This window comes from Drosophila suzukii, chromosome 3, assembly GCF_043229965.1.
Source record: "Drosophila suzukii chromosome 3, CBGP_Dsuzu_IsoJpt1.0, whole genome shotgun sequence".
Taxonomy (NCBI): Eukaryota; Metazoa; Arthropoda; class Insecta; order Diptera; family Drosophilidae; genus Drosophila; species Drosophila suzukii.
This window is the reverse complement of record NC_092082.1, coordinates 7,070,669-7,088,305: the sequence shown is the minus strand read 5'-3', so window position 1 is coordinate 7,088,305 and position 17,637 is coordinate 7,070,669. Positions and strand designations below refer to the sequence as shown.

The 17,637-nt window shown below is 39.2% G+C and overlaps 4 protein-coding genes across 19 annotated transcripts in view; 3 read left to right on the top strand and 1 right to left on the bottom strand.

Annotated features, from left to right (window-relative positions):
- nuf (rab11 family-interacting protein nuf) overlaps positions 1–4,846 on the top strand; it is a 46,047-nt gene extending 41,201 nt beyond the window's left edge. For 10 of the 16 annotated variants that reach the window (XM_065864854.2, XM_065864856.2, XM_065864852.2 and 7 more), the window contains 5 exons: positions 1,592–1,726; positions 2,173–2,629; positions 2,808–2,956; positions 3,222–3,260; positions 3,547–4,846. In XM_065864854.2, coding sequence (XP_065720926.2) covers positions 1,592–1,726; positions 2,173–2,629; positions 2,808–2,956; positions 3,222–3,260; positions 3,547–3,675 — 909 coding nt within the window. In that variant the 3' untranslated portion in view covers positions 3,676–4,846. Of the gene's footprint in view, positions 1–1,368; positions 1,520–1,591; positions 1,727–2,172; positions 2,630–2,807; positions 2,957–3,221; positions 3,261–3,546 lie in introns of those variants that run through there. The other 6 variants (XM_065864858.2, XM_065864855.2, XM_065864851.2 and 3 more) reach the window with 3 other exon arrangements.
- An 83-nt stretch (positions 4,847–4,929) lies between these two features.
- On the top strand, positions 4,930–6,415 carry LOC108012641 (PPE family protein PPE34). The gene is made up of 2 exons (XM_017078063.4): positions 4,930–5,088; positions 5,145–6,415. The coding sequence occupies exons 1-2, from the start codon at positions 5,058–5,060 to the stop codon at positions 6,323–6,325; spliced, it is 1,212 nt and encodes a 403-aa protein (XP_016933552.3). The 5' UTR covers positions 4,930–5,057; the 3' UTR covers positions 6,326–6,415.
- Positions 6,416–7,235: 820 nt separating this feature from the next.
- Positions 7,236–7,802, bottom strand: LOC108012780 (uncharacterized). Its single transcript, XM_065864619.2, has 2 exons — positions 7,651–7,802; positions 7,236–7,588 (listed from the first exon to the last, which is right to left on the bottom strand). The coding sequence occupies exons 1-2, from the start codon at positions 7,676–7,678 to the stop codon at positions 7,278–7,280; spliced, it is 339 nt and encodes a 112-aa protein (XP_065720691.2). The 5' UTR covers positions 7,679–7,802; the 3' UTR covers positions 7,236–7,277.
- A 1,227-nt stretch (positions 7,803–9,029) lies between these two features.
- Positions 9,030–10,644, top strand: LOC108007403 (uncharacterized). Its single transcript, XM_017071056.4, has 3 exons — positions 9,030–9,188; positions 9,449–10,375; positions 10,445–10,644. Exons 1-3 carry the CDS (start codon positions 9,167–9,169, stop codon positions 10,510–10,512), a joined length of 1,017 nt encoding a protein of 338 aa, XP_016926545.3. The 5' UTR covers positions 9,030–9,166; the 3' UTR covers positions 10,513–10,644.
- Positions 10,645–17,637: the final 6,993 nt, after the last annotated feature.

Sequence of the window (17,637 nt, the reverse complement as noted above, 5' to 3'; positions counted from 1 at the left end):
TTTTTTGGTTGACTCAGAGGGCTTATTCTTCTCTCCGAACATTTCTCACTCTCTGAACATTTCTCCATTCCTATGGCACTCTGTTGTTTGTTTTTACTGGGGCCCTAGGCCCATTTTTCAGTACTTTCCGCGCCGCCTTTGACGTCGATTGTGTGTCCGTGTGTCCATTGTTATACCGTGCCCTCATCTCGATCGAATATATAGTGTCAAACTCTCTGTAAATCCAGCAAAAATGGTCAACTGCGAATTGTGGCCAGCAAATTGCATTTAATTAAGCCTAATTGAACTCTATGCCGCACAGTTTGACAGTCTTTGGGCGCCGACCCCAAATAAAAGCCGCTTGTAACTGCTAATTGAACTTCTCAATTGACATTTCTGAGGGTATTACTATTGGCAGGGTTGTGGGGGTGGAATCAGGGAGAAGTGGTGAAATTTAATTAGCAGGAATCCCGCTGTGTTGTCCATTATTAGATGAGTTTTACGAAGCCCCACAATGAATTCAGGGGTAGACAATCACTATTGGTTTCTACAATCGGTTTATAAAATAATACAGGAATAATAAATATCTTTAAAAATATTACAGCAAATTACTCAGTAAATAAACTGTATTTTGAATATATTTTAATTATTGCAAGAAAACTTTCATTATTCTCATAAAATTTCAAATTTTTTAAAATAATTTGTAAACTATTTTTTAAAATCCCTATAGTCACCCTGTTTCTTGTTGCTTTGATAAGAAAGCTCGACGACATCCTGTATTGCTGACATATTGCACATTTCTTATCACCTCAAGCAGGCAACCGACTCATGTTCAAATCATCTGTTTTTATATTCCTATATGTTTTTTAAATGCGCGGGCGGGTCATGACTAATTGCGCAAAAAGCAGCAGCCTGCAAATCTTTAATGGCGAAAACAGATTTTTCCACATGCCAGCGAATAGTTGGCCAAAACTTGAATGCAAAACACTGACAAAGTGTGTGTGCGTATCTTTTTACGCCTTCTGCTTAAGTGTTGGCCCATGGGGCGTATGCTTAATATTTATGAGATTCATATGGGCAAGGCATGCCAATAACACACTGGGCAACCAAAGTGGGATGGCAGTTGTGTAGGAAAGGCATTAAAAGAGCTTCTCGAGTGGAATGTTTTTCTCCAAAAGTTGAATATGAAGGCATAAGTTTCGTTATCAACATATTGTTGGCCTGTGTTGACTGGTGTAATTAACAGCATTTTCAGTGAGTTGTCGTTGTCGCTTTCAGAAAATATAAACGAACTGCCGAACAGTCTGCTTCAACCATCAAATGAGCAAAGACTACGCGGCGATGCAGAAATAATTTGAATTTTTCTTAAGCCTGCAAGAGATGAGCATTCCTGAATAATGTGAAAAAGATATATAAACGAAAATATATACAAAGTTGCACACCATATAGATATAGGCAAATGTATGTGAAATACCCCATGGCTGATGTGCAGTTGGTGAACGATCTGCTCCTCGATCTGCGGCACATGAAAAACGATTGTGTTAGTCGATACACGAACCTCTGTATTCGAATATAGACTTATCAGTTTCTCTTTTTTTCTATATATTTACAGCTGGAACTGCTGCAGCGCAAGGTGGACGATCTGTCGGATACGCAGAACATAGCTGAAGATCGGACGACCCGCACCAAGACCGAATATGCTGTGCTCCAGGCCCGATATCACATGCTCGAGGAGCAGTACCGAGAGGTTAGTATAAGGGTTTATTAAATATTTTTTATGTTATAGGTAAATTTTGACAGATACAGTGTGTCTAAAGATCATCTTGACTTTTAAGTAAGCGCTTTCAATCAAAGAGTACTCTTTCCAAATCACATCAAACACTAGTCAAATTTTAGACACTTTGCTAACATGGATTTAATTTGTTTTTGTATTCATAAAAAGTTTTTTAATAAAAGGGGTTATCATAGAAGGGGGTATAATAGAAGGGTAAATAACAAGGAATATGCGAGGATAACTATAAAACAAATACAAATGTTGTTCTTTTGGTTAAAGAATGTGTCAAAAGTCTCTTAACACAAGACTATATTTTTCATATTATGTTAATGTTAATGTATTTTGTTAGGACTATGGGAAAGTACGATACGTAATTTTCTTTATGAGATATTAATCTTATGTTTTCCTTAATATTCCAGTCGGAACTGCGTGCCGAAGAGCGTTTGGCCGAGGAGCAGAAGCGGCACCGCGAGATCCTGGCCCGCGTGGAGCGCGAAGCCTCGCTGCAGAACGAGAACTGTCAGATGAAGATCCGGGCCACCGAGATCGAGGCATCGGCCCTGCGGGAGGAGGCCACTCGATTGCGTGTCCTGTGTGACAAGCAGGCCAACGATCTGCATCGCACCGAGGAGAAACTCGAGCTGGCTCACGACCAAATCAGCGTCCTGCAGCAGGAGGCCGAGGAGCAGGCACAGGTCCTGCGCCGCTACGAGCAGGAGAAGAAGTCCGCCGAGGACCTGATGCTGGAGCTGGGCAATGAGCTGCAGCGTGCCCGCGACGAGAGTGGAGCCCGGGCGATGCCGACCACGTCGCCGGAGAGCATAAGACTGGAGGAGCTGCACCAGGAGCTCGAGGAGATGCGCCAAAAGAATCGATGTGAGTGGGATAGCCAAGGTTCTGTTCAGGGGATTTAATTCCAGTCACCTAAATAGTTTTTGGTGAAGTGATTTGAATATTTTTTAAAGCTTTTGATTATATTATAAATTCTATATATTAGTATCTTTTAGCAAAGGTTGACAAAATTAAACTAATCATTTTATATTTCCTTCTCCAGCACTCGAAGAGCAAAACGAGGAGCTTCAGGCCACGATGTTGACCAACCAGGCCACTATGCTGACGAATGGCGTGGAGCAGGGTCGCCATCTGCTGAATGGAACCCTCAACAGTTTGGCCCAGGAGCTGGAGGAGATGTCACAAGCCCAGGTGTGTATTGTGAGCCCGCCTGTAACATCGCCTGCTTCCGCTTTTAGTGTAGTCCAATCCGTCATCCCCACACCCACAAAAACACAGTCTAGAAGCCAAGTCCAAAAGCACACGCACAGTCACCGCAAAATGAAAACTGATGAAATCGCTTTTAGAAACCTACAGTTTGAAAGCCTCCTAGTGTCCGTACTGCCCTGCGTTTAATATAAAATATATTTTTTATCTGCCCACATGTGTATTTAAATTGACATTTATTGTATTACAGGATTCTGTGGATTCAGCCACATTAGCATCCTTAAGTCAGGTAATGCTTCAATCACGCAAAAGCCACAATCAAAAATGAACAAATAATAAAACACGGTTTTGGAGCCACTGTGCACGCATTGCAGTTCGACTTAAACTAAATTTGACTTAAAACTAATGTTGGTTCATGGTTATCGAATTTATCAAACTCATAACGGACATATTTTCACCTGGTCAACTCTAACATTCATTTGTGTATATAAGAACTCAAAAATCTGTTTATTTTTCCATGTTTTTCGTGTCGACTACAATTTAAACTAAACACTAATAAAACCTATGTCTTACAGCTGCAACAGGCCTTCCAAGAAAAGGAGGACGAAAATGTTCGGCTCAAGCACTACATTGATACAATTCTACTCAACATTGTGGAGAACTATCCTCAATTGCTGGAGGTTAAGCCCATGGAGCGGAAATAAAGCAGCCAACCGGAAGAACAAATCAATCCCTAGGCGCTCGATAGAGTACCACAACCACCTAACATTAACTAAAATGAATAAACTAACTAAACCTACTTTATGTTAACTTTTTAAGCTACACTCTATACATGTATTTATGCCTAACTTAAGTCGTAATTTATTTTATAACAATTTAATGTAGTTTTTTAAACCAAAACAACACAGAGAACACAAAGATTGCATGTCAAAAATGTCCTTAATTCGATTAGAGAATGTTTTGTATAAAGAAAGTCTAAAATTGTGTAAAAGATTATTTTCCTTCGTTTCTAGTTTGAGTTTTGTATAGTGCGTGTTGTTGATCCCTAAAGATATTACTTATAAATATTGTTAGATACTAAGTCTGAAGAGCTCGTTTAATCTTTAATGAAATGGAACCCAATAATTTATTGATAATTGCTGGAAAATCTGATTGCGAATATGTATATGCATAAAATGAGATTTTAAGAAGTGTTAACGATTGATAGGAGATATTTTCCAATTTTGTTAAGGCAGCTAAGAAGGTTTTTCCATATTTCATATCTGTTCTTTATTTTTTGTCTACTTGTAGACCCTTCTTAGTTTGCCTGTAAAGTAGTTACAAAAATCTATCAAAAAATTTGCGTTTATGGTATGGACAATCCCAGGATACGAAGACGGAGTTTTAGTTTGATGTGGATCGAAGGAAAGCAATTATCACTAGAAGGAGTTATTCAACTGAGAACTTATATCTTAACCCACAAACATATGTCAATGTATAGCACAGTTAAAACTAATCTTACTCTGCATATATAACCCAACATGAAATGGACACAATGTGCAAACATTTAGGGATAGCACATGAAAAGGTGTCACCTAGAAGCTCCAAACGAAAGCGATCCCTAATAGTCTAAGCAACAGAACAACTCAAGCGGTCAACCATAAAATAGTTAAAGTAATATCCAAGAAAACTCAAGAATCGATGTGAAATCGTTAATCAAAATTTAATTGCCTTAAATTGGAAGTTTTTAAAGTGTGTTAAGGCCTAGATAACTCTAACAAAAAAGTCCAAAACGTTTAGACACCTACTTAATAGTATGGAATTTTAAATGTAATTTACCAGATGCAACTCGCAGAATTTGTATCAAAATAAAAAGAAGAATATTTTATAAACAAAGTCCCGCCTTTTTGACTGGCCGTATAATCAAAGCGATGCTAATTGGGCGAAACCCGTTCAAAGACAATGCACATAAATGTTTAATTTATTAAGGAAGCCTGAAGTTGAGAACGGGTTTTGTTGCGTAAGATCTTTTGAGTTGGAACTCCTTATATAAGCCGGGTTATGCAGCAGTCAAGGACAGAGAAGACATTGGAGTTAAAGTTTCAAGATGTTTAAGCCGTGTTATCCTTTGGCCGCAGGTGGGCAGTTGAACATCCTTATCGAATGGAACAAGAATGACTTTTATATTTTCCAGTGCTCCTGTGTTTCGTCTTCGCCACAGGGCAGGTTGTGCCAAATTCAGAAATCGGTAGGATTACCATCCAAGTGCCGTTGCTGTCCAATGGAAAACCCGTGATCGTGGCCAACCAGGACCGGGAGGAAGTGGCCACCGTGGAGGAAATCAAGCCGGGAAAAGTCCATGTTGTTCAGGAGGTTGTGGTGCCACCTACAGTGAAATCGGATAACAAGGTCCGGATAACGAGATCAGTATCGAGTTCGGGACAATATAATCATGCAATTCCAAATCGAGGAATACGTAATGATGGTATCCCCAATCCTGGAATTCCGAACCATGGTATCCCGAATCCTGGCATCCCCAATCATGGAATTGTGAAGCGCGGAATACCCAATGATGGTATCCCCAATCCTGGAATTCCAAACCACGGTATCCCAAATCCTGGCATCCCCAATCATGGAATCCCGAATCGCGGAATACCTAATGATGGTATCCCCAATCCTGGAATTCCGAACCATGGTATCCCGAATCCTGGCATCCCCAATCATGGAATCCCGAATCGCGGAATACCTAATGATGGTATCCCCAATCCTGGTATTCCGAACCACGGTATCCCGAATCCTGGCATCCCCAATCATGGAATCCCGAATCGCGGAATACCTAATGATGGTATCCCTAATCCTGGTATCCCCAATCACGGAATACCCAATCGCGGAATACCTAACGATGGCATCCCTAATCCTGGTATTCCCAACCATGGTACTCCGAATCCTGGTATCCCCAATCACGGAATTCCCAATCCTGGCATCCCCAATCCCGAGGCCTCCGAACTTATGCCGGTCGTGGTAATGCCACCAAGTCAGACTACCACCGCACCCGCATCGCCATCGGTACCCAAGCGAGTGCCATCCCGGAATTGCTTTCATCTATTGATGGGAGGCATGACAACCATGTCCCCAGCGGGTATGATGACAATGACCCCTCCACCGATGGACAACTGCGATGAGCTGTGCACAAAGCTCGAATACTCGCCTATTTGTGCCCACAACGGGATCTGCATCCATGAGTTTGCCAATCAGTGTGTGATGGACACATTCAATTGCAGACATCGAGATTCGACTTTCCGTGCAGTGGACGAGGAGGTCTGCAGAATGGGAGTTTGCATGAGGCGGTGCAAGGAAGAGGAGTTGAAGCTGTAAAATACCGGGAACTACGATTATTAGATTTTATTCACTACACTATCATTTACATATAAAACATAATAAACAATAAAAAATATCCTAAATGCACATTTCTATTGTTGCCTTCCTAGTTAATTAATAGTTTAGTGATGAGTAAGAAAATGTTAACAATGAATAAAAAAGGGTGTGTTTTTTCTTTCTAATTTGCGAGTCATTTGACATATGTTCATATTAGTTTATACAGTTTTTCAACCATTATATCATGGGATTCATAAAATGAGAAAAGGAAAATGTACTCAGAGTTTTCATTTCTGTCAAAAACCTTTTTACAGGGATGTGCTTTAAGAAATAAGGGTATTGCAGCGATTGTGGATTAATGTGTTGTTTGACGCTGTAATTTCTAAAACACCGCCCTACCCACATTATTTCCAGCAAACTTATTGTTTTGCTTATCAACAAATAAGCCCACATTATTAATCAAAAGCGGCACTTAATTAATGAAGTATTGACAACGCCGTTTACACAGTCAGAATAAATGCAAATGATTACTAATCATCATTGTGAAATCAGAAAAAAAAGTTTTTTTTTTAATTGTTGCTAAGAAATTTGTCAGAGTAAGCTATAATTTTTAAAAATATGTTTTCATAAATAAAAAGTAATAACAGGAAACGTAAACACACTTAGTTAAATTGAACGAGATCAAAAATTAACAGTATTTAAATTGCTAGGCATAGTAACAGTGGGCTATAGAAGATTACCTTTATATAAAAATAACACTTTTGAATGTTAATTTCTAATATATCTTTCTCATAACCATGGCCAAAACACGTGGATCCTTAAAATGTGAAAAAAATCGTATGTTGGTGGTTGTTTGAAGTACAGCCAAAAAAGAAATAAAAATAATGTATATCATGTCAATATAGTTTTATTGAATCCTTTTATTTTACAACCTATCAACCGAAACGCCTTTTCACAATCCAAACTCCCTGAGATCTGCCTCCTTGCAAAGTGGCTGCCAGTCCTGCAGGCAACGATGGTCCTCCACGGTCTTGAACTCTTTCTGGGGATTGCGGCAGTTGTAGGCTGTCATGGCACAGTGGCTCTCGAACTTCAGAAGGCATTGTCCATTGGTGGCACACACAGAAGGATCCTTTTTGGCACAATAGTAGTCACACTTATCCTCGACCTCATCCGCATAAACCCTTTTTCCATGCTGATCAATGCTCAAATTAATGCCATTTGAAACGGGCACCACTTTAGCGGCAGTAAAGGCAACAAAAGCTGTACAAAAATGTTTTCGTTATAATAAAATAATTATTTATATGGTATACAAAAGGACGAACCCAGGAAGAATAACGAGATGAGCTTCATTGTTGGTTTTCAAGGTACCTTCGGTTGAAACTGTTTATGTTTATTTTTGATGCGTTTACCTTGCTGTTTTCGCAGCAACTGTAAAACTGTTGAATTTGCCACGGACTGGCCACGGTTTTATACACCCAACAGATTTCTGCTGATAAAAGCATTTGGTTTCTGCTGCTGATGCTGCGGTCTGTCCTTCCTGATTCCCTGCATAATCCCTTATTTTAACACCTGCCAGGGATATTAAATTGCATCATCATCAGCGGCATCAACAGCTTTGTCTGTCATTTTTATTCTTATCTGCCTTGTAATTAAACGGGCAGCCTGGCTAAAAATACAAAAGTCTGAAATACAAAATTTGCATATTTATTCACTGAGAGGAAAAACATAACAAAGTTTATGACCGATTTTGTCAAGCATTGTGTCTTGAAGTGTCTTTCTTCTATAATAGGAATTTTCATGAAAATTTTAGCATTTCTTAATAAAGATTTTAAAACCATTTTCTATGTTATTAAATCAAGACCATTTTACATATCGGCATTAATATAGATTCACTTTTAATTATGTCTTGACTAGAAAAAATGTATGGATTCTTTGATATAAGACTGCTTTATTTTTTCTCTGTGTAGTTAGAATTTTACTTTGCTTTCACTGTTTCGGCCGCCCAAAAGTACGCTTTGAATTGTGTCCAGTTTTTATTAGTTGCGGAAAATTCCGTGTGGTTGTTGTGATGGCGCCAAAGTCTTTGTAGCAATTTGAAAAATGCTGAAATCGCTTGAAATATTAATTATGACACTATTAAATTGTAAACAATTTTCAATTTTCATTGAGAGCTTTTCAGAAAGTTTTTTAAAATCAATTTATTTATTCTAGCCTCCAAATATATGAAGTGTTTACTTAAAGATAATGTGTACGAGGTATGTATAAAATAAAACATTGTCGATCCAATTAGTTACATTAAAATATATCAAATAAAATCTTCTTTGACTTTACCCTACGATCTAATTGGCACATGATTAATGTACAAAAAACATGTATATATTGAAATACCTTCAAAATTCAATCACTTATATTTTGTATATTAAATTGTTTATCACCTTTAACAATTTGTGGACACTCTCCAAATATTCTTCATAATTTTCTTATTTTAAAACGCTAATTCCAAACATGATGTTCCATAAGGAAGCGATTAAAGCTGTACTTGAGAGATATTCCCAGCTGGAAGACAAGTATTTTCCATCTCCTACCCCACCAAAGTGCGAGTCTCAGCTCACTGGTCCGTTCAAGCGCAACCAAAAACCTGTTAGCATCTCGTGTGCTGAGAATTTAAATAAAAATCAAATAATAACATGAGCAAATATTATTAAACAAATCGCTTGCAAGGCTGGTGACGTTTAAGGGAGCCCGAAAAGCCTTTATAAAGTGACAACATTTTTCGGAAGAGTCACAGAACGCCTTTGAGTGTCGAAAAGAAACGCAAGTGTGGATTATTTGAGAATCATGAAAGTCTTTTTGGTTTTAGGTGAGTTTTAACTGAGTTAAAGCTAACTAAAAACATAGTACAGAAAATAGCAAAAATTATAACTTCAAGTGGATGGTATAAAAAAAAAATGATAATTAAAAAATCAAAAAAATGTAGAAGATTGAATCAATTTTTCAAATATTAGTAATATTAAACATTTTGGAATTCGTATTTTATGTCAAAAATTGGTGTTAACCGGGATTGATCTTATTAAAAAGTTAAAAAGTGAATCTGGAAAATAAATACCTTATATTTCGTAGCCATCCTGTCGCTGGGACAAGCCGCCGAGTTGCCCCAGACCACGGAAACCGCAGCTACAACCACAACGGGGAAACCCCAGCTGCCCATTCACATCCAGAACCTGATAACCAGCCACATCAATCATGTACTCCAGCATATAAAGAACAAACCTCAGGACACGAATACACTGAGTGGGCCGGTGGATTGGAATGGGAGTGGGAGTAAGAGTGGGTCGCCAGTGGTCAAGCCCCATCCAGATCTCCTTCCACCACTGGCACACTCTGGTGATGTCCTTGCCACTCCCCCTGCCGACACACCAACGCCTTCACCTGCGCTGCAATCTGGCCTACAGCCGGTGCAAGTTGGCAATCCACAGGTGAAGATTACCAATCATCAGGCTACCGGCACGCTAATCCATCAAGGACGTCCGGTGGTGCAGAATAAGGTGGTAATGCCGCCTGTGGACCAAATAGTGCTCTCACTTCCTGGTCAAGAACCCATCAATGTGGCCGAAAAGCTGAACAAACTGCAACAGCATGTGAACAAGGTGATGCAACAGGCTGAGAAGCACATTCCCTTGGCTGTCAACCAGGCCATTAAGCAGAAAAAGGATCAAGAGGCTCAAAAAGAAAAGGAGCAGGACAAAAACAAGGAAGATAAAGATGATCATAAGGATCCAGAGCCTACTGAAACCACATCCCAATCAAGTTCCTCCAAAACGGGTCGTTCTTTGGTAATTCCCGATAAAGTATCCAATATCGTAAACCAAGTCCATGCTCATATTCCCCAACTGATTGCCCAACATCGCGAGGAAATGAAGCTGGGAAAATGCAATTTTCAGTGTCCCAAAGAATCTCTATCCATCTGTGCCAGCAATGGCAAATGCGTGGTCAAATTTCCAGGACAATGTGAGCTGAGTCAGTGGAACTGCTTCAACACCAAGAATGGTAATGGTTACTTAAAAAAAATTCAATTAATCAATATGTAATAACGAATATACTAAACATTTCTTACAGTTTTCCATCAGGTTCACGATGCCGAGTGTCAAAACACCATTACTTGCTATAAGAGGGATATGATGTAGGCAATTTCTCAGGGAGTCTCAGCAATTATCTCAACGAATTTACATAATACTTCGTCAAAATTATGTACCTATTACATAGAATTTAATTCGAAATAAAGCTACTTATAAATATAATCTTTTTTAATTTCTTTATATTTGTGTACTATATTGTAGTTCAAACAATAATAAGATCAAAGTAAAATTTCTTCCTATTCATTATTATTGCTTTCTTGAATTTTCCTATCCATCCCAATTCCACTCCATTTTCCGTATCTGCCGAGAAGCTGTTTCCTTGACATTTTATCTTCACTTTCGCCACACTTTCCTGACTCGCTGGGAATTCTTTGGGATGATGTCCCATCTGCTCCTGGCAGCCGAACGATTGCGCGGCAATCATCCAATTTGTCAAAATGGCTTATTAACGGATTTGGTTAAGAGCCGCACGACGAGCGCAGCGGAGTTGGCTCAAATAAATGTCATTATCATTGATTTGCCAATACAAATGCCACAAAACCGAGAGCGCCAAGGGGATGGGGACTCGGATTGGGATAGCTTGGCTTCGAGATTGGAGCATGGCCAAAAGCGGAATCGACAGCTGGGCACCGACTTGGCCAACATTTTTGCCGGGGCTTATCACTGAAATGTTGCCACATGTAGCTGGCTAATGCCAGGCAGCATTCCCGAATCGAAACTTAGACCCGTTTCGAATGTCAGACCTCCGGGCGATATTGTAGCTGCTGCAAATGGTCTATGCAAATTGCAGCTACGACCAATTAAAAAGCACTTCTGGTCAGCTAACGGAGTTCAAGGGAAGTTCACAAATGGCTTTGGGATTTCTCTTGTTATCTCAGAAAAAAGATTGCTATCTCGTTGTGGGCACCTATCAATTCCTGCAACCCATATTTTACATATATCCAAGCATCTACATGGTAGGTTTGGTCAAGACCAAGACCCCATCCCATCTTATACCATCCCCAACTGTTAACTATTCGCTGTAGCATGCGAAATCTACGACATCTATTCGCCTTTTGGGGCCCATAAATTTTCCACTTTTTCATCCGCAATCCCCGGGGAGATCTTCTGAGTACAGAGACCCCTTCGCTGGTTTCTCCGCCGTGTTCTACAAATGTTTCACTTAGTTTCGCCCCATCTGGCTGCCTGCTGCGTGTCTGGACTGCTTTGCTCTGTTTTTGGCCAGGTCCGCAGTGCCACGCATGCGTCTTGGCCATTATATGCCCATTCCTCTGCCGAATTCCCCTGCACTTCGCACTGTGCCGCACACAAAAAAATCCGTTAACTCTGCCGCTCGCTTATCTCAGCCAAATGCTTTGGTTTGGCTTTGGCTTAGCCACATTTATTTCTCCACAGTGCACTGAGCGAAAAGTTTTAAAAAGAAGGTGAGATCTAAAAATACATGTTAGTTCATTATTCTAGTATTAAAATCTACAGAAAGGGCAAAGTATTAGGTTATCAAAAAATAGCCCATTTATTTTGATCTTCTTTTTAAGGATCTAACTTTAAATTTTCTAAATATGGTATCTTTTACTTGCGCCTCAGAACTATAAAACTGCGTCGCTGTTTTCTGTTATCAATGGTCCAGCTCAACTGTGGATGGATATACATAAGGGAAAAAAATCGTAGAATTCTTCTGAGCTTGTACCTTTAAAGGTTCTATCTTATCTCTCATAAATAAATTAATCATAATTACGAACAATCTTCTATTGACTCAAAAAATATTTTTTATAGATCCTATTATGTTACCATTTCGTTTTAAACATTTTGATTTTAAGAATATACATAAACTCAATAAAAATGCATTTTTTTTTATTTTTACTAAATTTTTTCAGTGTGTGTAGGCTGTCTCTGGTTAATGCCAAATGCGTGAGCTGTGGGCCGTGCCGCATTTGATGGCTTGGATAGCCTCGACTCCAACCTTGCAGCTTCTGCTCCTGCTGGCGATTCTGATTCTGCTCCTTTGGTTGGCTGCAGAGCAGAGCAGAGCGGAAATGCAATTAACACTTTGGGCCGTAATTGCGTGCCAAATGCATTTCGTTGGCTCTGTTGGCAGTCCACATTGGCCATGGCCAGTGGAGATTTTGGGTTCTGGAGGGAGAAACTGGAATATGTAGCTCCTACAAGCCGTCTTGTTTTGATTTGCTTGGCTCATTTGCAAGAAATGTGCCCATAAATCAATTTGCAAATGCTCGTTGACTACTGTCCGCTCTGAAATAGTGCTTTGTAGAGCACCTTTCTCCAAATTTTGGGTTTTGTGCAGGAGGCTGTTTTGGATGCTTCAAAGTTTTTTGAAAGGTTACACGAGCATCAAGTGAAATTGTGAACTTTTTGGCATTCAGGTTGGTTAAACATTTCTGGGACGTTCAAGAGGTGCTTGTTGGGAATTTTGGACAAGATTTGTAGCCTTAAATTTTTTTATTTTCATTTAAGGAGCATGTAGAATCGATCTTCCGTTCAAGTAACTCAAAGATTTGTTTAATATTTTCCACCCAGACTTATTGCAAAAAAGAGCGAGTAAAACAGTAAAGAATATTATTTTTTAATTGCATTTTCCATGAGTTATGGCATTAATCAGGATATTTTCCGTTCCTTATTGCCTCTATTTAAATCTTAACCTGTTCCACTGAACCTGTATAATTTTCCTTTAATTTAAAATTCTACGAACCATAAATTGGCTGCTTAACATCTTTTATTCTCGGCCAATTATCCGCGATTTCCACGCAAATGCCTACCAATTTGGTAATTCCTGGTGGGAACGACTGGCCACATCATTTCCTGCTTTTCCGTTTCTCCCACATTAAATGCACGCCTTAACTTTGTTTTTCATTTAAGTGAAATTAATTGAGTAATTTGATGCGAAATGTTTGCGACACGCAGGGGAAAGATGGAAAAAGGCGGGGGGGAAATGAAAACAGTTCTACAAAATGGGGCGGTGGGCTGATGGGGAAGTGCGGCAGATGCAGATTATAAAATGCCCGGCGGCCAGAGCAGTTGAACCGGACTGAAAAGGAGGCCAGGCAACAAAATTTAATATAAAGCATATTAACTTTGATGGCAAATGGCCGTGGGGTTCGATGGGGGAAAACGGGAAGGAGCAGGGGGATAAGTGGGGGCGGTCTTCGGGGGGGTGGGGCCGTTCTGGGCCCAGTCCAACAACACATGTTTGATGATGATGCGCGCTTTTGAAGTCGCTGGCAGTTAGGCCCAACGTGGGTTCCAACCGCCTGACAAGCGTTTAAAAAGGTTTTATTTACACCGAAGACAGCGGCCAGAACGGGATGGCAATGGGCAGAGGGAGACAGGTAGCCCGAGAATCAGTCTTGGCCTGGTCCAATGTGCAGCGCAATTAAGTTGCCAACAACTTTGAAATTATGCAATTATGGGTATGAGAAATTGCCTGGAAATTTCACGAGGGACTTGACGAACAGCAGCAGCCAAGAAGAGCAAGAGCACTGAGAAAAATAACTCAATTAAATCATGTGGAACACATTCAAAAGCTGTGATTCTTAACCTAAAAGCTTTGGCTTTTGTAACTACTATTTTGTAAGATACTATAAAAGCAATCTACAATTTTACAGCACATTTACTTAACTGCGGATTGTGATGGTTACCCTAAAATTTTAAAATTATATATGGATGAATATCAATGGAAGATATGTTAGCTACGCTAAAACTACCCTAACATTTTAAGATGTGATATATAAGTATACAAAATATTTTGTGAAGATGTCAATAAGGCTTTTAATTTTGAAGATCTTTTAGTTTTGATGGAACTTTTTTCTTATAAACATAATATTTAAATATTACAGTGCTCGGAATTTTCAGCGTTTTATCACTACTGTTTGTAAAGAAATTCTTATTTTTTTGATTAAAGAAAAATCTTAGCATTTTTCTTTATCAGAGCCACCTTATATAATATTAATTTTTTCCTGAGTGCAGGAGCTGCTAAAGTGGAGCTTAAAACAGCTCAAGTGGAGCCCGGCTCCCGACTCCCAACTCCCGACTCCGAGCCTACTTGATTATTTATTAAAACGAAAGTTAAACAGCGAAAGGAAGCAATTTTCCATATAAAAGAAGCGAAGTTCGCTGCTGAGGAAGCCCGGATTCGTCGGGCCATGTGTCTATGCAAGTTTTGTGGCCCCCTCCAGAGCGTAATTGCCATGTTTAAAGTGTGATTAATTTGTAATCATCAAAAAGGCAAAAACAGCCATGTAGAGAACCAAGCTCTGCAGCTCTGCAGCTCCGTGGAAGCTCGGCAAATGTTTGCATTTTAAGTTGCCGGGCAGAAAGGCAGAAATGAAACGAAGTCAAAGCAAAAGCCAGGCCAAAAGACAGGAATCGCCTCGGGCATGGAAAATGGGGCGGGGAGCGGCCGGGGGGCGTGGCAGGGATGAAGAAGTGCGGGCCAACAGCGTGTTCTCTAAGTAATTGAGTTTGCTCGCCGAGGCGTTGAAAGTGGCCGAGAATCGGGGAAATCGGAGAAGTGCCGTCTGAGGAGATAATGAGCAAGCAGAGCTATATGCATAATGTTTGGACCTGCACTTATACGATATAGAATCGTGATTAGCTAACACAGAAGATGGGAACTATTATCTCTTGAAGTTTTCAGATTAAACGGTTGACGGATTTTTAACGACTGAGGTATTACCAACTTGGGTACGAATTAGAAACCCATAATTTACTACTTAACCTACATCAAGACGCAATTTAATTAAAATGATTTAATAATGGTGAACTAAAGGAAGTGTGATGGACTAGAAATAGCTAGATTTGTTTTCCAAAAGTTGTTGTACTATGTCTTTAAAATCTTTTAACAACACGAGCTTTAATAAATTTTAAGTAGATGTTTTTGCCATTTTAACATTAATTCCAATTTGGGGACATTTTAATTCCCCATAAAAATCATTTTATTGAAAAAGTTTATGTTAAAAAAAAACTAGTAATAAATTCAGTATTAGTATTTCCTTAGACAATTTTCTTACTTATGACCATGCTAGGAAGTGGAGGAAACATTCTTTATCAATCGTTTATCGGCAAAAAATCGTGATTGTGGCTCTTGGCATTGCCAATTTCATTAGCTGACAACTTTATTAGCACCTGAGAGAAAGCAAAGCGGATGGTTTTGGCCAAGACATCCTAGTAAACACGATTCTCAGCTGGCCACGACTAATTACAGACTCTGGCTCTTCGAATGCATCCAGCAGATACGCGTACGAGACATAAAAGCCAATCGCGAGAGCATTGCCATTAATTAAGCCAATGTATAAATCTCGCATTGCTCCAAAGCCGAAAACCAAACAAAGCAGGAAGCTGGCCAAAGCCAGCCATTCGGACCGCCTGCCGCGCATGCGCAGCTCAGAATGGTCATCAGATCTTGCTTTCCATATAAAAAGTAGCTAGGAGAGAGGTTCAATAAATTAATTAGCAAAAATTACACAACATTCAATATATTTTTCTTATCAAAAAATATTTATTTAGCCATTACAATAGCTAAAAAATCTAGTTTTGAAAAAAATTTTAAGTGTTTTAAGTAATGATTTGGTATTATTTTTGGGATTAGCCATAAAATTATCAAAAATTGTCAAAATTCTTTCTTCGTGCTGAATCAATACACATATTTTACTCAGCTATGATTTATTTACAATATTAGTGGAATGTGTTGGAGTTCCTAACATTCATATTCTAGTTTCAAAAGTCGCTCCAAAAATCTAGGATTTTTTTCTACCTTCTTTTGACCTCTGAAAATAGCCAGATACATTTCCCACAACACTGATAGCCATAGAGCAGACATAATGGAGAGGGGCCGGATGAAAGAGGGCCCAATGGTGGACCCGTCCAGCCCGACATTCCAAATAATTACAAGCTATAAAAATTTATGAGCGCCAAGGATTTTCTTTTGCCACCACAAAACGCGAATGCGTGTGTGAGCCTCGGGTGCTGACCAATAGAAGCATCTACGTATCTCACAGATACAATGCGCTCACCCATAAAAAAGTCGCCTCAATCTTAACTGCAGCCGGCTCCCAGTTCCTCGGGCTACCGGTTCCTTCGCCGGTTTTGGCCAGCCTTTTGTTCTGGTTTCATGCATTAATTGAAAATTAAGTTGTGCCGATTGGGTGGCGCACTCCTCAATCTCTCACTCGATCCATCATTCAATCTTCCCGTCACGAAAAGTGTTAAAATTCAATTAGAAATGCTGGAAAAGGAGCGAATTTATAACGGCAGATTTTTATATTTCTTCACTTGGAGTTACGTTTTTACTGTTTATTTTACGATTTACTGGATATCGGGTTAAAAAAAAGATTGTTTTGTTTTTTATTTAGTTTAAAATTTTAATGACTTGGAAACTACATTTTTTTACTTGACAACTTTTAACAAAATAAACTTTTGTTATTCTTGACCCAAATCTTATTTGTACTCCTATTCTAAGTCTACAAACTAACCGACTTCCTTTTAACGTCGCCTCATGTGTGAACACCTTTGACCTTACCTCATAGTTTATTGATTCAACTCTCCCAGGTGACCATCGGTCAGGGCAGACATTGACATTCAATTTGAATCGTTGTCATATGAACGCAATAACTTCTCCCAACTCCAACCCATCATCAAATCCCGAACCCAGAGCTCAAGTGATGGCTACATCATGCTCTTCCACTTGATTTACGTCTAACTGTAATCGAATAATATATCAGGCAAAAGGCTAGTGCCCAAGTTGCCAGGTAGCTCCAACTATCTTAGCCACAAAAACCAATCCAGTCTGCTGATGCCCCTTCTTTCGTCCCTTTCATCAGCGTGCACACAAAGAAATATCGAACAATATAATTTGATACAATTGTGCGACTTAAAAAAAATTAGGCATTACATAATTCTATAAACATATTTCAAAAATTTCCTACTTACATATGTAAGTGTTTTATACTTAGACATGAAACTATTTTTTAGAAATAGATTTAACATTTGAATTTAAATAGCAGGGCTTTCTTTAAATAAAATAAAAATCATAAGGAACCACGATTAAATTTATTGCTTACTGTTGTTTGTTAATAATATTTAATGGATTTTTTCTAGTGCTCCGATTTGAGTGTCTGCTCTAGGCCAAGCTATCTCCTCTACTAAGTCCCCACACGGGCA